General features: G+C 37.1%; 1 protein-coding gene across 1 annotated transcript in view; it reads right to left on the bottom strand.

The window, feature by feature from the left end:
• Positions 1–3783: 3783 nt before the first annotated feature.
• Positions 3784–24426, bottom strand: part of dacha (dachshund a) — a 160483-nt gene continuing 139840 nt past the window's right edge. The window contains exons 8-12 of the mRNA XM_016450796.1: positions 18843–18988; positions 18199–18346; positions 16943–17089; positions 12680–12745; positions 3784–4751 (exon numbers count right to left, since the gene is read on the bottom strand). Of these exons, the coding sequence (XP_016306282.1) occupies positions 4714–4751; positions 12680–12745; positions 16943–17089; positions 18199–18346; positions 18843–18988 (545 nt within the window). The 3' untranslated portion in view covers positions 3784–4713. The remainder of the gene's footprint in view (positions 4752–12679; positions 12746–16942; positions 17090–18198; positions 18347–18842; positions 18989–24426) is intronic.

Below are 24426 nucleotides of genomic sequence, written 5' to 3'. Positions count from 1 at the left end.
GTGTGTGTGTGTGTGTGTGTGTGTGTGTGTGTGTGTGTGTGTGTGTAGGAGAGGGTTTTTGCTTGTAACATTGTGCATGTACACTCAAGGTGTGGGATGCCAAGTGTAGGCTTTCTTGTAAAAAGAAATCACTATTTTGGAACAAAAAGAAAGGCAACAAACAGGAAGACCATTAAGACGTAAAATTTCACTGAATTTGATCGGCTGTTTTGTACTACAGAAATACAGACTAATAGCATTGTTTTTATCATGTATATTTTATAATATATAAAATGTAACTTAATATATTGATATTTTTTGTTTTACTATAATTTATATAATTAGATTTGTATATTAAAATACATTTTGAAATTGTACAGATGTTGAAGTCATTTCAACAAACAGAACATGGGATGTTACATTTGTTTAATACTTGTTCACAAATAATAAACAAAAAAATTTTAAACAACATTTTTAATTGTGTAATTATTATAAATAGCTTTTTTTATTACCTTAAATTAACTGAGACTAAATGTAATATACAGAATAGTTTTTTTTTTGTTTTTTTTAATGAAAAACTGGTAATTATGATGAAAGCACCTATGATATACACTTTGACCTATTCATTTTAACATAAAATATTGATGTTAAAATACTCAAATGCAGTTCATATAGTGTATATAATTAGTCAATCGTTCATGGTCACGGTGGCATAATCTGTCCAAACAGCTCCGTTCCGAAGAGGTCGAGAGTTATCGATTCCGGCCACGGTCATATTTCATCTCCATGAACGTTTTTAATTTACGTGGATCTGCTCTTATGGATTATAGGCTATAGAGAGAAGAGACGCACATCTGACTCTGATGTCAAGCTTGTATGACTCTCCATATTCGTCCACTCCTTTAATCCCGACCTTCTTGTTAGCCTTAATCAGATTCAATGTTTTTAATGGAACATATGCAAATGATTATGTTTTTATCTTATTTCCACTGATTAAATAGTCCACCGCAGCAATTGTGTTTCAAACACTCACCTCAATCCCACCCTTAAAAACATCACTAATCATAAATGAAGTACTTTGACTACTTTACATAAAGCCAGTTAGGGAGGTGAGGGGCTAATCAAGAGTAGATCAAACGACTCGTCTTTAATTGAAGTGCAAAAACGGACCTTCTTTTTTTATTGTTTGTAGGGCCAATTCAGGCAGCGGCTCTCAGGGCTCTATCAGGAGGCCTGCTTCTCTTCCCACAACTCCCAGAAGTCCAAGAAGCTACAGACAACAGATGAAGCACAGCGATCGCAGTGGGAAATGTAGTCGGCTACTCAACGGCTTGGGCACGGTACGTGAATAATTAGGTCAGTTCCTTTGGCAGCTGCAGGTGAGAGGTGCTCGCTCATATCTGCTTCGTGTTGAACACCTCCGGGACAGTGGAGCTTCAGAGGCGTGGGTTTTTATAAATTGCTGGGGTGATATGAGTTACAGGCTGTGGTGCGTGAGCTCTACAACATCAAGGAGGTGAATATATTAAGAAAGTCACAAAGAACCTGCATTCATACCATTCAGACTACTGGTCAACCAAAACAATTTTGTGATTTCTTGAACATTTAAACCTTGACATGTGCTTTTTTTTTTTTGGTGTAAATGTAATTTATTCTGAAGCAATAGTCTCATCAGTGCTCTATCAGGTCTTACTTTAATCAGCATTTGTGATATTTGCCTGAAATAGATTTCTAGAACACTTTTTAACTTTATGAAGGGCAATATTTTCCTAACCGTATTAAATGTACGTCGTCATTTGTCATTCTTCATTTTTTATCAATACATTCAGTTAGAATAATAAGACTCTGCATGGTTGTTAACATTCAAATGAAATCAGTATCAACAAACTCCATCTTTCCACTTCCATCTTTACTCAGACGGTTGGTTTGATGATGATAAGAGGTTCCATAAATGCATTTACACAGTAAAATTGCAAATGTATAAATAATGTTAAAAGTTTAATGTTTTACTTTTTTAACATACAAATATGAAATGATGGAAAAATGCAATGATCATTTAAATATGAAACCTAACCACCAGTGGGTGGCGGCAAGTCACTGTCTTAATGAGTGGTCGAGTCATTGATTCAACCGATTCGTTCAAACAGCTGATTCATTCAATAAATTAAGCAAGTGACTGTCTTTATGAATGGCTCACTGAATCATTGACTCACCCGATTTGTTCAAAAATGCTGAATCATTCAGTAACGAAACACTGTTGTGTGTTGCTCAGAGATGCGTGACTGTTCTGCTGTGGCTTTGTTTTTTCGTGAGAGAAATGGAGTAAAAACAGTCAATAACGTGTCTAAAATGTAAGTCAGTTAATATTAACTACTTGTTTATTGTTGTATAAAATCAATGTCACATTTGCAATCGTGCTGATAGTTGGGAAAACATCACTCTTGGTTGTGTGATGTTGCTTACCTATATCATATATTACATAGAATATTTATCCTTTTTTTCCTACTGCAGTATGATTGTTTCTTTTTGTGTGCTGTTGCGCAGTCACTGTTTACACTGAAAGTAATAAAATCAGAATCATTCTCAGTTTAGGTGCTGCCCTAGTTATTGTTTGTTATTTATGTTTTAATCATGTTACTTGTCTGGTAAAATAAATGTAAAATTATCTTTCACCTGCCCCTTCACAAAATCCACTTGTCCCGGACAAGCGTTAATGTCGAGCCCTGATTTAAAGAAAGTACATAAGATACATTACACTAATTTGCACAACAGTTACTTATATGTGTGTATATATATTTAAATATCCATTGTAATTTTTTTGGAGAGTAATTAATGTATTCATTTATAAATGAATTAAACTGATCAAAAGTGACATTAAAGACTTTTACAGTGGTACAAAAATTATGAACATACAGGTACTATTTATTAAAGAATCATGAAGGGAAAAAAAGAGCATGGTTTCCACAAAAATATTAAGCAGCACAACTGTTTTCAACATTAATAATCAGAAATATTTCTCCTGCAGCAAATCAGCATATTAGAATGATTTCTGTAGGATCATGTGACACTGAAGACTGGCGTAATGATGCTGAAAAGTCATACATTTAAAAATATATTCAAATTGAAAGCCCTTATTTTAAACTGTAATGTTTCACAATCTTACTGTTTTGACTAATTTTGATTAAAAAAAAAAGCAAACTTCTGAATGGTAGTGTATGTGTGTGTAATAGTAATAATAATAAATAACTCTATGCTGTAACTGTCAGATTTTGGAACTGACACAATTGGTTATTATACATTAATCTCAAAAAGGCCAAATACCAGTTAACATCTCTGAAAATAACTGAAGCGCAAAAGGCAAATGTTTCCATCTTAATTTTATTACTCAAAGAAAAATAAAACAAAACCTACCAAGATGTCCATAGGGGTGTTTTATTCGTCGTGGCATGTGCAAGGCTGTAATAAGTGTCTGTTGCCACTTTAAAACAAGATTCAACATCATTGATAGCTGCCGATTTGTGATTGTATTACCTAAGGAGTTGCTAGAAATGTTTAAAAATAGATTTGAAGAGGCAGCGTTTTATTTTCAATTGATACGTGTCATTTTTCATCGTTGTATTTACAAGCATGCTCGCTCTGGGTGTGCATAAGTGTACTTCTCGTCACTAAAAATGTATCCACGTAATAACAACGTCAGGATAGCAAATGCTAATGCATTTTTACAAGTCTTTATAAACAAGTAAAAACAGAAGGGGAGTACTGTAATACTGTGTTTATAGCAACATCAAATGAACACCTTTTTTCACTTTTTAAGTTAAGGAGCAATAAAGAAAACATTGTCGCGGGGCAAAGTAAGACAGCAAAGACGTACAAAGAACGTTTGTTTCAAGATCACTTGAGCATCTGTTTGAAATGCTGATTAAAATACAATGGAAAACAACAAACCAGACAATAAAATAAACACCAGAATAATAAACAGGGAAGGGAAACGACAACATGAGGAAAATATTTCTTCACTTTCTAAAAAAATACAACAAATTAGAAAAAAGGAAATGTTGATATAGAATCCCTTTCTCAAAAGGCAAAACAACAAATGTAGACAATGTTTATTAAAGAAGCACATGTCTTATTTGGAGTCTATCCACATAATATTTGTCTCTTTTGTCCCTTCATGTAGAGGTGCTGTGGATAAAGTTCTCTACAGACTCGTCAAGACGGTTGTGCTGTTCAGAATCACTGGTGCACAGAATCATGGGGGATCAGCAGATAACACTCAATAATAATAATAATAATAATAAACCAGAGATAGGTTTAGATTAGGGTGATGCTGTGTGCTTCACATAAAGAAGGGTAATTCATCAGGTAATGAGATTTTAATCCAGAAAAAAAAACGCTTCTTTTAATCTCAAAAAAGTGGGATGTAGAAGTAGTCAAAACAAGAGAGAAAGACATTTTTTTTTTACAAGTCGGTGCATGTGGTGTTGAAAGGTCTCCAACAAGCAGTGCTCCAGACACACGCACGCACGCGCGCGCGCGTCTCATGAGGACCGCAAACGCACTGCACCTCCACACACATACATATACACTCAAGTCCTGTACACGGGTTTCAGGTGCCTGGTCTTCAGCACCCGCACCACTTTCCCTCTGGGAAAAAGCCTCACAAACCCCTCACCACGTTGTCCCGTCCATCTGTGGTGTGAGCTGTCTGTCGTGGGACTAAAGATGCCAGAGGCTTCAGTACATGATGGGAGGTTTGGAGTAGGGTCTGTTTTCTGAAATGAGAAGATAAAATGTGTGAGAGCCAGTGAATTTTATAATTTGTAATCCTGTAATCCATAAAAAAGTAACCGTAATCTGATTGAGCATTTTAAAACACAATATAATCTTATTACAAGTACTACATTTTTGGAATATGATTACATAACCAGATTACATGTGATTATACATATATATATTATTCAGATTTTAAAGCTGTAACTGTCCATTTTATAATACGAAAATGAGGCATAATATAGTTTTGAAAACATTACATTTTAGCACAACAGTGTTCAAATTAATATTCCACCACCCCCAAGAATCACAAGACTTCGTAATTCAAGATTCATAATTAAAAAAAGGAACAAACAAATACATCAGTGTCTTCCAACATCAAAACTTAGCAAGTTTTCAGAATGAATCCTGTTTGCGGTGGCCGTAAAGCACTCGATCAGAGAGAAACAGCTGGTGGTTGAGGGGCAGGAGTGCTGCAGATGCATGTTAATCAGAGAGCTCGCAGCGCACCGTCACACAGGAAGCAGTTCATTAGGACTCGAGTGCTTTTACATGTTCAACATGCTCGTTTCTGCAAGCACCAACAGATGAGCTAATACGTATGCAGGATGTAAACAAAACAGCACTCAAGGTACATGGACGGCGAGAGCGTAAGTGTGGGAGTGCAGGGCATTAAACAGCATGTTCACATCCCAGCGTATAATCTAGAGGTCAGCCCAAATCTGTTCCCTTTGAAACTGGACATGGAAAAATGACATTCCAGATATGTAAAAAAGTTACATGTTGATTGGTGATACTTTCCACAAATACTTTCTTGACTCTTTTCAACAATTTTGATATAATTTGTTGAATTGGTAATAGATTTGAATTTTATTTATTTATTATGTTAAAAATGATCAAATTATAAAAATTAATTACTACATTTAATTCCCAAAAAATTATCTTTCTCGCATTTTTGTTAGTGCATGATCTCACCTCAATTTAAAAAAAAAAAAAAAACAGAAATGTAACATTGTTTGAACAGGGACACACTGGAAGTGATCATTTTCTACACCCTGATCTGAATTCCACACAAATTGTTGCATTCGCTGCATTTGTCAGTGACATCTAAAACATCTACTTATCCAGAAAAATTATCAACAGCTTTATCAAATAATCCAAATGAACAATTTGATTCAAAACTTACCTAGCTTTACTGAGTGGCAGCTTAATTTATATTTGTATGTATGTATTTTAAAATTACATTTCTAATTAATTAAGCGCTTAAAGGGATAGTTCACCCAAAAATGAAAATGTGATGTTTATCTGCTTACCCCCAGGGCATCCAAGATGTAGGTGACTTTGTTTCTTCAGTAGAACACAAACGAAGATTTTTAAGTCAAACCGTTGCAGTCTGCCAGTCTTATAATGCAAGTGGATGGGAAACACGGCTGAGAGTAAAAGAAAACATACACAAACAAAACCAAATTAAACCCTGCGGCTCGTGACGATACATTGATGTGAAAAGACATGAAACGATTGGTCTGTGCGAGAAACTGAACAGTATTTATATCCTTTTTTACCTCTGATACACGCAATGCCTGAACTGTCCTGAGCGTGTTTGCGTCATCGTCTTCAGCCTGCGCGTGAGGCGCCTCCTTCTTGCTTTACGGCGGATCGCAGACTTATAAGTGCATTACCGCCACCTATCTCTCAAATGGACCATTGACACTCCTAATTGAGATTGTAGATAGAGAGTCAATGGTCCATTTGAGAGATAGGTGGCGGTAATGCACTTATAAGTCTGCGATCTGCCATAAAGCAAGAAGAAGAAGAAGAAGACACCTAACGTTCAGGCTGAAGAAGAAGACTCGAACGCACTGAGGACAGTAATAGTAAATCCAGGACAGTTCGGACATTGCGTGAATCAGAGGTAAAAAACGATATAAATACTGTTCAGTTTCTTGCACAGACAGTTGTTTCGTGTCTTTTCATATCAATGTATCGTCGCGAGCCGCAGGGTTTAATTTGGTTTTGTTTGTGTATGTTTTTTGACTCAAAGCCGTGATTCCCATTCACTTCCATTATAAGGTTGACAGACTGCAACAGTTCGAGTTAAAAAATCTTTGTTTGTGTTCTACTGAAGAAACAAAGTCACCTACATCTTGGATGCCCTGGGGGTAAGCAGATAAACATCAAATTTTCATTTTTGGGTGAACTATCCCTTTAATACTACATTTGTAACCCTATTATCCATTTTGCTGTCTTCTTAAAATAAACAAATTAACATTATAAAATTATTTTTGTTTTTGTTTATTACTATAAATAACAGAATCACACAAATAGAGATTCGTTTTAAAACTGTATTCAGACATGTTCCTAATTTTGCCAAGATGGTTGCAACCATAAAACCGCTAATATAACATTATTTTAACTTCCAGAGATTTTCAGCAAACGATGCATAAAAAAACTTTGCTTAACCTTCAGAAACGTTTGACTTAAGAATTCCAGACCTTATTTTTATACTCCCCCTCTTCTCTTGTGGAAAGTGCCTGATTTTTTTTGATAAACTGTGAACTGAATTGCTTTCTCATTCAACCCTTTTTTGTTTATAAAAATACACAGAGCATGAATATTAAATGTGCCATATAACACATTACATGTGACATTCATATTATACGTGAACCATTTGAAATGCATCAATGCCATGAGGCCTGCTGGTGCTGAAAGGAGGGAGAGACGCTAGAGGAGATAAATAGAAGGCTGGTTTTTCACTTGCTCTGAAATATGAGTTACGAGTAATATCCTGAAGTGCAATTAATTGAGTCCTATGGCTGACAGCAGACTAAATCTGCCATGATGAAGCTGCACCCAGGAGACACCAGAGCAAATAGTTCATACACTTAATACAGAGACCTGACAGAGCAGGACACTATCTGTTTTGTTAAGCAGGAGGTGGGCCAAAATACCACTATTCATTGCATCATGAAGATTAATTTCTCTTTTGTGAATATCAGTGTTTTCACCATGTCATATGCTAAACTATCTAAAAAAATTGATTTTGCTCATTCTTTTGAATTTTAGTACCTCAAATTAGTTGTAAAAATATTATTAAAAAAAAAAAAAAATCTTTTCACAGGGCAAGTTCAAAGTTAAATAATTAGCAACATTTTGCTCATTCTTTTAGACTGTATAGTCTTAATTGTAAAAAAAAAATATATATTTATACTTAAAAATATTGTATTAAAAATACACAAGGCAATTTTAAAATGTAATGTTTTTTTCATTATTCATTCAATTCAAGATAAAATGCAAAATTGAATTCCAGCATTGAAGAATATTATTCCACATTTGGACAAGATGTGCTTCCCAATTTGCTGTAAAATTCATCAAAAGTAAATTCGTAGTATTTTATGCAAATTAATTAATACATAAATGTGCATTTATAAAATATAAATTATATTGTATATAAGGAGACCATCAATAAAATATTTGCTGTTGGCTGTTTTCATTTTCATATTCACATTTTCTTCATCAATTTGTAGCCCTAACAGAAAACATCCAAATATTTAAAGGGGTCATATGATGCTTTTTTAAAGATCATTATTTTGTGTATTTGGTGTAACAGAATATGTTGACATGCTTTAATGTTCAAAAAACGCATTATTTTTCAAATACTGTACATTATTGTAGGTCCTCTATGCCCCGCCTCTCTCAAACGCTTCGTTTTCTACAAAGTTCCTCCTTCCTACAAGCGGTCTGCTCTGATTGGCCAGCTGACCCAGTGCATTGTGATTGGCCGAACACCGCAAGCACTCGTCGGAAATGTAACGCCCCTTACCATAATCGGTATTTCAGTAAATGAGTAACTGTTGCCAGCGATGAGGTCAACATTATGCATCTTTGGCTCTTTTGCCCCACATGTAGGATAGATGGATAATAGATGGATGGGGAGGTGAGGGTGGTCCTCCTCTGGGACCTTCTCCACAACACACAGCTCCTTTCCCTATAAGCCCGGTCTCATTTATTCTCGAAACGCAAAAACCACTACCTCTTCCTTGATTATTCACCCTAGTTATATCACAGCATGATACCAATTAATATGAATATGAATGGTGTACTGAAGTACAGTGTGTTTACATAGACCCATACAGAATCTGCACACTTTCAGCGTTGATTGTTGGAACGTGTGTGGAATTCTCCGGAATGATGCCCATTGAGTGTGACTGCAAAGTTTCGAGTTTGGTTTGCTCCATCTTAATTACATTTTCACCTCACCTCCCTTCTTCACCTCCCTCTCTCTCTCACCACTCCACACTTCTCTTAATCGGCTTGTAAAATGATGTCACCTCTTTTTGTGTTCAGCAGTTTTCTGTTAGCGCCACTTGTCTTGATTAATCAGAAAAGGCACGGGTCATCGTAATGGCCCAACACAGGGGTGGAACCTGAGAAAGCGCAAAAAGCTTTTAGCCCGACGAGTGGGATCTCGGCAAGGACAATCAAACCTAATGAAATCAGCTGTCACTGCTAAGCTTGCAAACCTGTGAAGTCCGACTTGGGAGAGAAGCACGGGCTAATTAGATTTTTGCCGGCTGTAATGGATAAATGTGGTGAGGCGCGGGAGCTCGGGGAGGGGTGGAGCGGACAACAGACTTCATACACAAACTCCCCAGGTGGAGCGGCTGGCAGACTTTGTAAACTGATTGCAGACACCTTTCCTCTTTCAGCTTGATGGAACTTCTAGATAAAGAAGTGCAGAGATAAAGTGATGATCTGTGCATCCGAGAGAGTGCGGGATCATTATGTTTTTCCTTCCTGGACAAAACCGAGCATTCCTTAACCAACAAATTAGATATGCTCTTCCTTTAGTTTGTTACAATTTAGATGTTGTTTACACCGAAAAAGGACTCTACGTTTATGACAAATATTGTATTGTCGAATATTTCTCTTCATGTTCCAGTGTTAATAATTTTGTGGCCTCCGCGAACAAGAGTGAACCTTAAACCTTTGTGACTCAAATATTTTAAAAGCACATTCAGTAGGAGTCATCACTTCCTGTAAGCCAAATTTTAACACCATTTTATCGAAGTACTGAATATACGGCATCCACAATTGCAGTCTCAATTAACGTACGATTCATTTTACTGTCCTAAACTGAATTCGCAGCTGGAACAGTATTAAAGGGATAGTTCACCCAAAAATGAAAATTCTGTCATTAATTACTCACCCTCATGTCGTTCCAAACCCGTAAGACCTCCGTTCATCTTCGGAACACAAATTAAGATATTTTTGATGCATTCTGAGAGCTCTCTGACCCTCTCATAGACAGCAAGGGTCCTTACACGATCAACGTCCAGAAACGTAGCAAGGAGATCAGTAAAATAATCTATGTGACATCGGGTTCAACCGTTATTTTACTAAGCTACGAGAATACTTTTTGTGCACAAAAGAAAAAAAAAAACGACTTTATTCCGCGTTCAGTGGATAATCTCCAAAATGGCGCCAGGGTGATGCGGAGGAGACGAATTGTTGAATAAAGTCGTTATTTTTTTTTTTCTTTTGCGCACAAATTATTCTCGTAGCTTCGTAAAATGACTGTTGAACCCCTGATGTCACATGGATTATTTTACCGATCTCCTTGCTACGTTTCTGGACCTTGATGGTGTAAGGACCCTTGCTGTCTATGGGAGGGTCAGAGAGCTCTCAGAATGCTTTTTTTTTTTTTGTGAACTATCCGTTTAAACTTGTTTTTTTTCCTTTAGTGAGTAAAAGTTTAATGGAAAGCTGTTTTTTCACTACTCGTGAAGTGAACAGCCAAAGAACTGTGTCAGAGCGATTACCGTCCCATAGCAGAGAGACTCATTTGCACCTCGTATTAACATCTGCATTATGGGGGAAAGGTCTGATCTTTAGGTTACCTGGTTCTGCTCGTTGCTCTAAAGGTCAGGGGCATTGTGACGGAGCTCTCACAGTAATCCCTGCTGTTATGTTCACATTAGTGACGCCTCAACTCAGGTCACAGACTACATTCCACAGGCCTCCAGACTGCCACTAAAATATTTTCCGTTTTTTAAAATTAACTGAGAACTGTTATTTGTCATTTAAATATACATAACATTTTGTTGTAATAAATGGTATTCATTAAAAAAAGATTATTATATTATTTGTCATTAAGCATAGTAATCTGTAATCTTGTACAGAGCCCCCAAAAGGGACATGATGGGGAAAAAAAATATTTCAAAGCTTTTGCGTTCTCCAGCAGAGTTTTGCATTCCCCTGAGAAACTTTCTGTTTGTGGGCAGTGTTGTGTAATCCCTGATAAACTTTTGCATTCTTTCGCAAATGTTTTGCATTCCCTCAAGAAACAAACGTGAGGCTTCTTGGGGAACTCAAAAATTTGGTGAGTGAACCCAAAGCATGGAAATATAATTTTTTTTTTTCTCCGGTCATCTTTTTTTACATCACTATTGGGAGTAATATGGATAACATGTTAGAACCATCAACACATTTTTTCCCCTCCAAACAGACAGAAATATTCTTACAAAACAAAGTGACCTTTATATGACAAATCAGGATTACAAGTGACTGCATGGGAACTAAACTGCTTCTGATCAACCACCTTTATCAAGCGATTCTGCAATTTGTGACAACTAAAAAACCTATTGGGCTCCTAAATGTTTTTATTTTAGGAGCCAATGACTCCCCTAGTCAATTTTAAGCCTGAATGAAAGTGCAGCAAAAGGAATCCTGTACGATTTCAAGATGAGTGCTTCTCATCTGGTGGGTTTCGACCCAAAATCGTTTGGATTTGTTTTGGGATTGTTACTATTGTACAATAAGCAAATGTGATTTTGTTTGCTCATCATTTAATGTTTGAAAACCAACTCAAGAGCACTAAACTTCTTTTTATTTTCTCGAGTCACAAGTTGATGTCTCACAAGATTTGACATCAGCATGCTGTATTCCATCTCCAGACGTCGGCCTACAAAATAACAATTGATGTATTTCTCAGTCTAGTCTAAGGCTGCATGTCTTTGATCTGCAGGTTTTGCAGATCTGACCTGGAGTTGAATGTTACAGACTTTGAAACATGAGATGGGCCACAGATTTAGGGTGAAGTTGTGTCTGTTTCAACCGGAGAAACCTACGATCACCCAGCGATGACCCCTTTACACTGAGAATGAACCCTGGTGCTGCCCCAAAGAAAAAGAAAAAAACTGGCGGTATCTACTCTACAAACGCTTCAGCAGTGCTCCGTTACAGCGCCGCTGTCAAAGCCAGAAGAAAAATGGATGTCTCTTTATTTGCAGACTGTGAAATTGGCTATATAGGGGGAAAAACATTTCGCTCATTTTCAGCGGAGCACTTTGCAGCCCATTTCCACTGCATCTTCTGTAAACTTATGTATTTATTCACCTTCCCCCCAGCCCCACATTTCAATAAGATGTACGACAGCGGGTCTTTAATTCGCCGTCAGACGTGTTGATAATAGGTCCCATTTATCAAACACAACTTTTGGCCAGATTTGGGAGGCTAGGTTGGAGGGAAGAGGGAAAGACCGATGGAACGGGGATAAGAATGTAACTGTATGAGTGTGTGCAGAAGAGCTGTAAAGCGCAAATAGATCTTGGGGAACGGAAGCGTGAAAGGCACATGAAAACATCAGTTTGTAATCTCGCTCCTGAAAGAGTTGGACATCTTCAAAGGGACCCAATGAGATGCAAGGCAAGTTCAGGGATTTACTCTGGTAGTTTTGCTGGGGTTCGGCCCCAGGAGAGAGGGGGGCCTCTGGACCATATGTACAGCACATGGCTGGTTGCATCTTCTCAACTGCAGCCATTTTTACCTTTCATTCAAATACCGACTCTTCACCGTATGGTATCAGGTCTTTATTTCGAGTTTTGTAGTTTGTGGTAGTTACACATGTAGTTTAAATACAGTAAATTCTTACCTTGTACAGCTGAGTTCTCCTGCTGGCTGCCATTATGTTCAGACTTCACCTCTGGTATCACTGCCTCTAAAATCAAATATGTCACACAATTAGACCTCGGTACTTTATCAGTAAAACATGGCATTGGTACCTCGGTCTCAAATATATTTACAAATAACATTTTTAATAATAAATATTGTCACATTTTACAACCTAAAATACATCGACTTATTGACCTCACTGAGGGTTTTCTGGGATCCTCTCAAGGGAAATAATACAAAAAAGAAAAAAAAAAGAGGTGGAGAAAGTTTAATTAAAAATACACATTCAAAACTTTGGGGTCAGTAAGAATTTTTTTTTTTAAGAAATTATACTTTTATTCAGCATTAAATTCTTTGCATTAAACTCTTGTGAAAGTCCTTACAATTTCAAATGAATGCTGTTATTTTTAACTTTCTATTCATCAAAGAATCCTAAAAAATGTATTATGGTTTCCACAGAAAAATATTAAGTGGCACAAATGTTTTCAACATTGATAATAATCAGAAATGTATCTTGAGCAGTAAATCAGCATATTAGAATGATTTCTGAAGGATCATGTGACACTGAAGACTGGAGTAATGATGCTGAAAATTCAGCTTTGTATCACAAGAATAAATTACATTTTAAAACGTGTTAAAATAGAAAATTGTAATAAAATTTGACAATATTACTGTTTTTACGGTATATTTAATACAGCCTTGGTGAGTATCAGAGACTTCTTTCAAAAAAAATCTTACTGACCCCAAACTTTTCAATGGTTTAGGGCTGGGCGATATAGCTAAATAATGTATCAACGATATAATGTTTCAAATAGTTCGGTATCGATAATTATTGACATTGTTTATAACCTTTTTTTAAAACAAAGAGCAATAGAAAAAAACTGTTTAAATTCAACCATTGTATTTATAAATTACCCCAATTTATTGAGACAAACAACAAATATTTTGTTTTAACAGTCAAACACAAAATAAAAATTAAACCAATATCTAATTTCTAATGTTTTATATGCAGATTAAATAGGTCTGAAGGAAACTTTTGGCTTGTCTCCCGAAGCCACAGGGAGGGCGCAATGAGCAAAATAATGCAGCGCATTAAATTGCCAACGCAAAGGAAATAACTGTCTATAAAAAGAAAAACGTGCAGTTCGTCTAAATTAACTCATATAAATCAAACATAATTTCGTAAATTGCATAAACAATTATGAACAAAACAGCATCATGTATTTATGCATTGCTTAATACAAAGAGTCGAATCGCCCATCACACAGATTGCCTTTAAAAACATATGAGATGCAGTGAAACGGAATAAACCTCCACAAATTTGTGACGCGTTTTCTAAAAGTTTACACTGTTTTAACTTTGCATAGCTTTCTATACATCTCTTGTGTGAGACGGGAGAGCAGCAGTCATATTTGTCCGTCTAAAAAATGCGCTGAATATGCGTTCTGTGTGAATGGCTTGGTTTCGGTTTTAACCTAATCAAGATCTTCTAGGCACTGAGCTTCTATATTTCTCTAATATTTTGAATGAATAACGCAGCAACTGCGCGTCTTGTGGGCTAGACTTTAAAATGCAACAACGTCACTTACATCATCATCACCGCATCTCGTGCTCCACTGATGACGCTCCCTGATGCACACCTAACATTTGATTGTACTATTTTTGCATTCAAATGCAAATGTTTATTTTAAATTCGACTAATATTCATTTTTTTAATTCACAATCTCCTCATCACAGGCAGGCACAGCACTCCATTCAGCATGTGTTCGTGTTTATGTGTCTGGTCTGCGTCACTCATAGCACATGCCTATATCGTGCGCTATATCGAAAAAATTTTCTATCGTTATCGAAGAGGGTGTACCGTCGATAAATATCGATACCGTTTTATCGCCCAGGCCTAGGTATGTGCGTATTATTAAAAAATAAATATGTACATATATATTTTAATTCACGTTGTCTACCTAGCGCAGTTGAGTTGAACTGCTCTTGGAAATAATCTCTACAACAAAGGCCATGTTGCACAGATAAACAAAAGAGGAAGTAGCTTTATCTGAGCAAAGATGTGACGTAACAGCAGACCTTCACAATATGGATGTTTTTCTAGCATTCCCCTCAGATGAAAGGCAAAAACAAAGGGCATTTCTCATAATTAATTTGTGTCTAATCAGCCTTGGACTAATAATTGCTCCAGCAGACTTGCAGATGTCTTGCAAATGTACCAATTTTTTTCTCCATTCAAATTCTGCTTCTGTTAAGATATTCACAATTAAGCAAGTGTAATCAAAACAACAGCAAGCGATTTAGGGAAAATGATTTGGCCTTGATAAGGATGCGTATTTAGAGCGTTTATGATAAACATCAGTCTTCATTTCCTCAGCTGAGATTATGATCCTAATGCATTGCTAATAGTTATGACCTAGACGGAAATACCAATATCAGCACAGACTAAAAAATATATGAGAATGAACAGAAGGTTGAACGAAATATCAATGGACAAACTGAGGGAAGTTCTGAACAAGCAGATCTTTAAAGATACTGTGCGAGAATATCACAGAATGTACTGTAAAGAGAAATTGTGTATGTCCAAGCAAGGTACGACGCAATGAGTTTCCAGCATTACCTCAATTTTCTGTTGTCAATTAAAGTAAAAATGCAACACAATCTTACACATCAAATATGTTATATTTGGCTGTGAAAGTGTAAAATCCACAGCCCGCTTTTTCAGTATTCTGGATACATTTTTCCCATTCATTTCTCGATATACAGTCAAACCAAAAATGATTCAGACACCAGATATAATAAAAAAAACAAAAAAATGTCCTAGTGGGTGCAGGACACTAGTTCATTTAAGTAAGTGAGGATAGCAAACTAAAAAAATACCCTCAATGAACCGTTATAAGGCTTGAACCAATCTAAAAAGTGAAGAGAATCTCAATTCTTGAGTTCTGAGAGAGAATTTGAAACAGAAAGTGGTCTTAAAAAAATATGAAAAAGAGAATGGCGGAAAATCCTCTTTTCTGTTGGATAACTTCTCATCCCAAAAAGCATTACAAACTGATTCGAATCACAAACAACGAACAATATCAAACCACTGAATGCAAGTCATTAATAATTAAATACAATATATTTGAATTTTTTTCAAAATAAGAAAATATATATAAGTGTAGGGAAACTGACTCAATTGATATTTGCAGTGCTTCATGGGAGTGGACGTCACTGCTAAGCATGGTTCTCATTTCCAGTGATTTATCTGATTGGTGGATCTCTCAAGGTTGTGTAGTATGTTTTTTCACATGGAGTTCAACAATTAAACAATATCATTAGCCGCTTTTTCACCGTCTGGCAAAACCGTTCCGGTCCGTGTCGATCTGGGCCAGTCGGCATTAATATGGCATGGTCTTTCTGCTAGCTAACCTTGCTCAGAATTCTGGGCAGAGAACCGTTCCTTACTATAAACATTTGGCACGACGGTGGAAAAGCGGCTAATGATAAACAATGTATTATGTATTTCTCACGGTAGAAAAACTGAATGAGATGTGTGCTTCAGGAGCGCTACTTTTAATCTCATAATTATATGGAGCAGGATTTTGGACCAATCAGATTTCATTGTAGGCTTGTCATTTATTGGTTACCGGGTCACATCTGGTTGGTTAGGACACAGAGGGCTTGTCCCAATACCACACTTGCGGTCTTGGCCACTTGAGAGTAGGGCTGTGCAAAATTGCAGGCGATTCATTGACGATTTTGAACGCGATTTTGTGTAGCTTGTCCGTGAACTACGGCTCTGTGTAGTAAATGCCGCTCCATCTGAACGCACATGCTGGAGATTTACTACTAATCACAGAAGCGGCTTTACTATCGAGATGCGCATGAAAATCGCATTCGATTTTTTGCACAGCCCTACTTGAGAGTGTGTATGCGACAAGAAGTAGGTGCACAACACTGTTCCAGTATACATCCTTGCAACTGCTTTTAATCACTTAACTAGAAGCACCATATTTACTTTATTTTTAAGCACAAAGTATTGAAAATCAAAATTTGCAAGTTAACTTGCAAGTACTAAAAGTAACACTTTGATGTAAATCTGGTAATCAAAAGTTCTAAACACTTGCGGTCTTCACAACCACTTGGGCCTAATACAGGAAAGACATCATGTGAGTAGACAAGTTGTCAAATGCAAAGACCGCAAGTATGAGTATTAGGACAGACCCAGTGTTGTGCGTGTGTCAGAGCAGAGCCCCACCGTTGAGACTCATGCGAAGACTCTCAGGAGATGTGGCCTGTTTGAGAGCCTGTTCCACCTGCTCTCTCCTCTTGGACTCAAACTCCAGAGCCTCCTGCAGTTTCCTCTTCGCCTTCTTTTCCTTCTTCAGACGCTTCTGAATAGTGGCTGAGGGCGAGAAGAAAGACGTTTGAACAAACATTCAAACGTAAAACACTTCGCTCGTTCAGCATGGTGTCTGAAAACACAAGGAGACGCCAGCGCAAACTCACGTTCACACATTAGAGACTTGAAAGTGCTCATTAGCACTAGCAAAACAAAAACATATGGTGCGCTACTTGCAACAGCTTTCAAAAAGGATATGTAAAATTGCAAGGTTTTTAGATGCTCAGATTAATAAACTTTACGGAAATGTGTCCTAGTTTGTGGTGTTTGCTAGGACATCGCTACTACTATTACGCATATTCAGGGTTCAGGGACCCTAAGAATAAGCAAACTAATAGCACTACTAATAAAATAATCAACCTACCAATGCACATTTATGTGGCTAACACAACAGCTGTACGCCAACACATCGTGTTCTCACAGCACAATCCTCTGAATATGTGCAAACATAATCAACTCTGTGTACATGTGGATTCGCAGCAATTAATGGTCTTTTGAAACACTCGCTCACTTGCAGTGTTCCTTCCTCCTCACACTTCTAATTACTTGCCTTTGATTGGCCAAATCATCCACCATATAACAGTGCGCATTAAAAGAACATGAAATGCTGTAACAGCCATGGCTAATAAATTATTGAGGTGTTTGTACATATTGTCAGAGTTGTTATCCAGCTGAATAATTGGCTTAATTTCTTGGCGCAAACGGCAGGAGCTGAATTGGCAGTAAATCCACTAGTGACACGGTTTGGTTGTGATGTAGGGAGGGAATTGGCGGCGCACACTCTGAGCTTTTTCTGAGTGTTCGTCATGCGTTAATGTGTTTACTAAAAAAAAAAAAAAAAGGACCGGAAGGGTTCGTACACATAATGACCAATGAATTTCCATCATTTTTTCAGTAATTTGTGATTACTGGATAAGGCTTAATTTAAAATAATTTAAAAAGATTAAACACTATTTATACTATTGAAACGTACATTATTCTTTTTACAATTTCTATGACTGTGGGAACTCTGGACCTAAAATATTACTATTATATCAAGTATTATATGATAAAAAGCAAGTTCAATTATGATCCACCCTAGCATCCTTCAGTCTAATCGAGTGTATATGTACCTCGGCTGTGCAGTTCAGAGGTGAGTTGTCTCTCCAGACTCTCTCTCATCTCTCTTTCTCTGTACAGCTCCATCTTTAACTCCTTGCGTTCCTGTTGCACCTGTTTCTCCTGCACACGGGCATTATCCACGGCCACCTTCAGCAGACCCTGAGCCACCAACACCACACAAGACACACTTGATTTTAATACACATATAAACATTCACAGTTACTGTAAAGAGCAGTGGTTCTTAACCAGGAGGCCAGGGCCCACTAGGGCGCCTCAGCAAACTTCCAAGGGGGAGGCACATGATGACTTAAAATTATGTAAATGATGATTATTATTACTACTACTACTACTACTACTACTATAATTACTTTAATAATAATTATTAATATAACTAATAATGAATTGATATCGGTATTAATATATTAAAACAATCTAAATTAATTAAAATGCTAAAAAATAGGAGAAATATAAACTGAAATTATATTTAATATTTTTTCCCTCAATAACTATTTTTATTGAAGAGCATACAGTTCTTGAAACATCTTGAATCATAAAATGGGTTGTGGTTAATCAATTTTAAAACAGCATATGAGGATAAAAACATAACTTCACTTTTTAATCTAACAAACGTGAATAAAAGACACACTGCATGTACCTGGATGTTAGTGAGCAATGTATCCACGGAAGAGAGGCCATCTGCAAACAGGAAGGGAGCGGGGAAGCCTGGAGGAAGAGTCTGAGTGCCCAGAGGAAGCTTCTCAAACCCTGGTTTCTGCATGGGCAAAGCTAACTGAGCCTCGTCTGACAAAACACAGAACAGAACATAATGTGAACATTGTGAATAGTCGCGCCAGTGTTTTTAGAAAGTTAGCATTTATATTTAAAGCATTTATTAAATTATATTTTAAAATATTACTATTCAGTTTAGCACCATGAAAGTTTCATTTTGTTATGTGTAAAATAGTGGTCAGCTGAGGTTTTTTGATAGCCACAAAAAAAAAAAAAAGATATCAGTTGAATTTAATCAATATTTGATATTACTAAAAACGAAAATGAATCAATATAAAAAAAAAGTTAGTGTTTTTCACAAACAAAGAAAATGTTAGAAACATGACTAAAAAGGAAGTAAATGCTGTAACGAACAGTAAGTGCATCGGGAATCATATTTTCTCAAAGACCAAGTAGAAAGGCAAACTCTATAAAACGTTCATATACCATTTACTTTAATTAACAGTTGTCTAATTTATATACTGATATACAATCTATATATAAATTTATATATCAATATATTAGTTGACCACTACAGCAAAATCTATTGAAATTAAATAATTGTTTTTTTTTAAACTTGAATCGTGTAATTTCTGTGTCACCAAGCAGAATTGAAAAGATAAAAACGTTTCCCCAAACATTCTCCCCATCTTCCATTGGTCAAACAATCAGATCGCTCCGCCCCCAAACTCACACTATTGGTTGAGCTGTTGCCGTGTCAGGCTGCTCAGGACACTCAGGAGTTTTAATAGTCCCACAATTAGAAAAATCAAACTACAAATCACTTACTTAGAGTCCCTGCATAACAATCAGGAAAAATAGAATAAAGTATTCTAACTTCAAAAAATAAAGAAACTCTTTGCCTTGAAATGAGTTTCATGCAGCCTACAAATTTTAGGGGGTTAGAGGGTTTACCGTACACCCAGAAACGGTAAACGTGAATATCTCTCAGCAGGGAAAAGACAAACCAAGTGAGCACTTCACAGTGCATTTCTGAAGAAACTGAAAGCTGCTGTCCAAACCTCCGTATAGCAGTTAATCTCTTACTTTTTCACACACACAATCCATATTTTACCCACAAGCCCCATAGGCAGCCCCTCCCACCCACAGTGCCAGGCCGAAAACTATAGCCCCACTGCAGCAGCAATAACAGATAGAACTGGGACTGAATAAGAAAGAGCTTGAGCGGTCATGATTCACCCCGGCTAATCTGGTCGGGGCCTCTCTCCACGCATGTTGACACGGCCCGTCCAGGGCTCCCTACACAAGACAAATAGGACGGCTGGGGTGGGAATTGTGATGACAGTGTATCATGGGTCACATCGATTTCCCCGCCGCGCGCTCTCCAGCGCCCCACCAGATAACCCTGCACTCCTTTCTGCCCATTGTTCATACCCCACCTGTCCCACCAGCCATAAATTTTCCCCCTTCTTTCCTCGCCCCTGCAAAGGGCATTAAAGCCCTCCTCCTCCTCTCCTTACAGCTTGACAGTGTGTGATTAAGTTTTTGGTGCCGGCTGAAAGTGGCGAGCAGATGAAGGTCACGCAGATAGAGTGTGAAGAGGAAAACGCGCGAGAGGAAGAAGGATAGGGTGAGAAAAGGGGTGAGTGGAAGGGGACGCTGGAGAGAGAGGTGTGAGGTGAACTGTGAGATAAAGCTGGAGGTGAAGACCGCAGAAATGTTTAAAAGCGCACGAGGGGCTATGCATCTGTTTCCTACGTTCAGCATGAACATTTTGATCGTCCGTTTCTGTCTTATTGTGTACGGTTCATCACTGCACATTATTCCGAAGAAAAACGTCTACATAATTTCAAAATTTGCTTCATTATATTGCCTGAACAAATCTGTCGTTTCAAACTAATATTTTTTTTAACAAAACTGCTGAACGATTCGCTATTTCATTACACGTAAAGCGATATGCTATATAGCAAATCTCAGCTACGTGATTGTTTATATCATTGTTTATATAAAACATATTTATGTATACTATAGTATCGCCCGGCTCTATATAAAGTTGAAAATATAAGTATATACAACTTTTGTCCACATACATAAAGTGCAATTACATAAATCGATATATACTATAGCAAATCTCAACTGCTTGATTGTTTTTGTGTTCACTATATCGCTCAGCTGTATACGACATTATAAACATTAACATGATTTTCTGTAAAGCTGCTTTAAAACAATGTGTATTGTGACAAACGCTATACAAATATAATTTGACTCCATAGACAGTAGAATTTTAAGAAATCTGTTAAATGAATGATTCAGTGACTCATTTGTTATACACCAAGTCACTTGTGGCCACCTACTGGTGTAACAATGTAACTTGCTGAATGAATCAGGAAACGAATCTTGAATTGATTCAAAAGATTTGTCACTTAAATGAATCAAAATCCCACGCTATATTCGGTTTTACTCAGAAATGTCACACTACAGAAATAAAATGGGCTTTCAACGCCCTTTTAATGGATAGGTCAGAAATAAGCATCAACCTCTTTGTAGTTCTTTTTGGTGAGTGGATGATTCAAATTCAAGCTTGGAGAACTAAAAACTACACTTCCCAGGTCAATGTGGCAGTAGAAAGGAGGTTAATGGCAGCAGGCTCTTAAAAGCCCTGCCCTCCTGCTGGCCCCTGCACACCTAATTGCAAGTCCCTTTTAAACGACAGATTTATCTTGCTGCGGCTGCTGATAGTGTTCACTTCAATTCATTTTATTCCATCCAGCAAAGAAGGTGGAAGAGCCCTCGGCCCATGACATTTACAAAGTGCCCCCGTTCTGTCTCCTCTCACTGTAATGTGCACGAGTAATGATACCGTGAGTTTGTGTGTGTTAGGCCAAGCACAATGGGATCTGTTTGTTTGTACATATTGTTGTGTGTATGTTTGTTTGATAAAAATTTATTTTTCGTTCTAGGCAGAAGACAATACTGAATCTTTTTTTTTTTTCTTTTTTTGCAAATGTAAACATTTTTACAAGATGCAAGTACTGTAACAAAAAAAAAATACCTGAACCTCTGAACAAAACTCATCCATGCTCTTAAAAGCCCTGCCCTCCTGCTGGCCCCTGCACACCTAATTGCAAGTCCCTTTTAAACGACAGATTTATCTTGCTGCGGCTGCTGATAGTGTTCACTTCAATTCATTTTATTCCATCCAGCAAAGAGTCCTCGGCCCATGACATTTACAAAGTGCCCCCGTTCTGTCTCCTCTCACTGTAATGTGCACGAGTAATGATACCGTGAGTTTGTGTGTGTTAGGCCAAGCACAATGGGATCTGTTTGTTTGTACATATTGTTGTGTGTATGTTTGTTTGATAAAAATTTATTTTTCGTTCTAGGCAGAAGACAATACTGAATCTTTTTTTTTTTTCTTTTTTTGCAAATGTAAACATTTTTACAAGATGCAAGTACTGTAACAAAAAAAAAATACCTGAACCTCTGAACAAAACTCATCCATCCACTCAACCCTACAAAACAGCACCAGCCGAGAGTACAAAGTGAACAAACAGATAAATAAATAAATAAACTAACAAAAAGAAGGGAAGTGCTTTTTTTCTTTTAACTGACCACTGCAATCAATAATTCATTTATCAGACCTTTTATTTGCTGTCCACTAAAAATAAAGACAATATGAAGTTTCTGGAAAAAGCTTTCTTACCGGTTGCAAACAAAGAAACTCAAATACTACCATGGCCACAAGAGAAAAGCAAAAAAATAAAAATAATAATAATAAATAAATAAATAAATAAAAGAAAAGAAACGGGGCAATGTGTTGTTTTGAGATTTACACCAATTGGAAAGCTTGTTTTAAAAGATTTAAATTGTATTTATTAAAGTATTAACAAATCATAAAATTAAATAAAAAATAAATTTCTTATTAGTTATTGGGTCCTGTAATTCTTTTAAAATGTACTTAGTGCTTCAACTAGCCATCATCCAGGTAAAGTGTTCTCGAATGTACGAGAACCTCATCAAATTTGTAAATGCTTTCTCCTCGTGTCTCTTCCTCTAACTTTTCTTCTAAAGCTGGTTTTCTCTCAGCGAGTTGCCTGACATAATGTCAGCCTTCCCAGAGACGGCGGATTCTGCCCCCCGTTCCATATGGATGAACAGATGCCGGGGACAGGAACGAGAGAAAGAAGGCTATCTCCCTCAGCGCCTTTAACCCCAATGTGCTATTCTTGCCCCCACATATTTGTTAGTTTTTATTTTGTACATGTGTCGGAGGGGACGTCTCTTGAATATTCAAAGGGATCCAATTAGGGGGTAATTTAGTGTGCGTCTACGGCACAGTGTTTTTGTCAGGTACGTGTGTACATGATCGCATCCGCGCACCCACACACTAATATAGGTTTGTTTACACAAAGATTTACATATGAAGATCAAGGCACACAACTAATCACCATAATTGCCAGAGTAAATGTTAAAAGATGGGCAACAGCTAATTATTTGAGGTTGTTTTGAACTGTGAGGTACTCTTTTAGCACTATATTAATAATGTCATGAGAGAGAAAATTAGTGACAAGTGTATATAATGTTGCAGTCTGAGCAAAAAGTTGTAGCTGCTGACTTTGTTTTTCTTTTCTTTTTTTTTTAAATCAGGTCAGGATGAAGGCTGTTTAGGAGTCTCTAGGTCATATTCCATCCCTAAATCAAATGAAAACAAGCCTTTTAGTATAATTTAAAGGGATAGTTCACCCAAAAATGAAAATTAGCCTATGATTTACTCACCCTCAAGCCATTCTAGGTGTATATGACTTTCTTCTTTTTTTGAGACGGATCCATTTGGAGGTATATTAAAAATTGTCCTGGCTCTTCCAAGCTTTATAATGGCAGCGGGCAGGTGTTTCTGTTCAACAGTCCAAAAGAAGTCCTATAAAGCGCATCCATCCGTAATAAAAAAGTGTCCCACACGGCTCCGGGTGAATAAAGGCCTCTTGTAGCGAATCGATTCTTTTTTGTAAGAAAAACATCCATATTTAAAGGGGTCATATGATGCGATTTCAAGTTTTCCTTTCTCTTTGGAATGTTACAAGCTGATTGTGCATAGATAAGATCCCTGAAGTTGCAAAGACTAAAGTCTCAAAACCAAAGAGATATTCTTCATCAAAGTTAAGACTCTGCCACGCCCCCCTAAAACGGCTCGTTCTAACACGCCCCCACATATCTACCTCACTGTGGAAATATTTGCGTAATGCCGCCCAAATGTTCACGCAAAGAAAGAAGGCGTGGTTTCAGTAACCGCAGTTAGTGTTGAAGCAGCCATGTCAGGGAGACGCTGTGTGTTTCTAGGCGAAAGCAAAAGCACTTTATTTGGCCTTCCGAAAGTAGATGCATTTAGGAATCTTTAAGATTACTTACAACAGAACAGCAATACATTTTATGGACGACCGTTTCGTGAAACTAGGAGAGGAGGTAATCCTGACTTTGCTATGACAATCTGGTGCTTCTGAATCAGCTACTGT

Source organism: Sinocyclocheilus anshuiensis, unplaced genomic scaffold, assembly GCF_001515605.1.
Source record: "Sinocyclocheilus anshuiensis isolate Anshui unplaced genomic scaffold, SAMN03320099.WGS_v1.1 scaffold25, whole genome shotgun sequence".
Classification (NCBI taxonomy): domain Eukaryota; kingdom Metazoa; phylum Chordata; class Actinopteri; order Cypriniformes; family Cyprinidae; genus Sinocyclocheilus; species Sinocyclocheilus anshuiensis.
The sequence above is the reverse complement of the archived record's forward strand: the minus strand, read 5'-3'. Positions and strand labels throughout refer to the sequence as shown.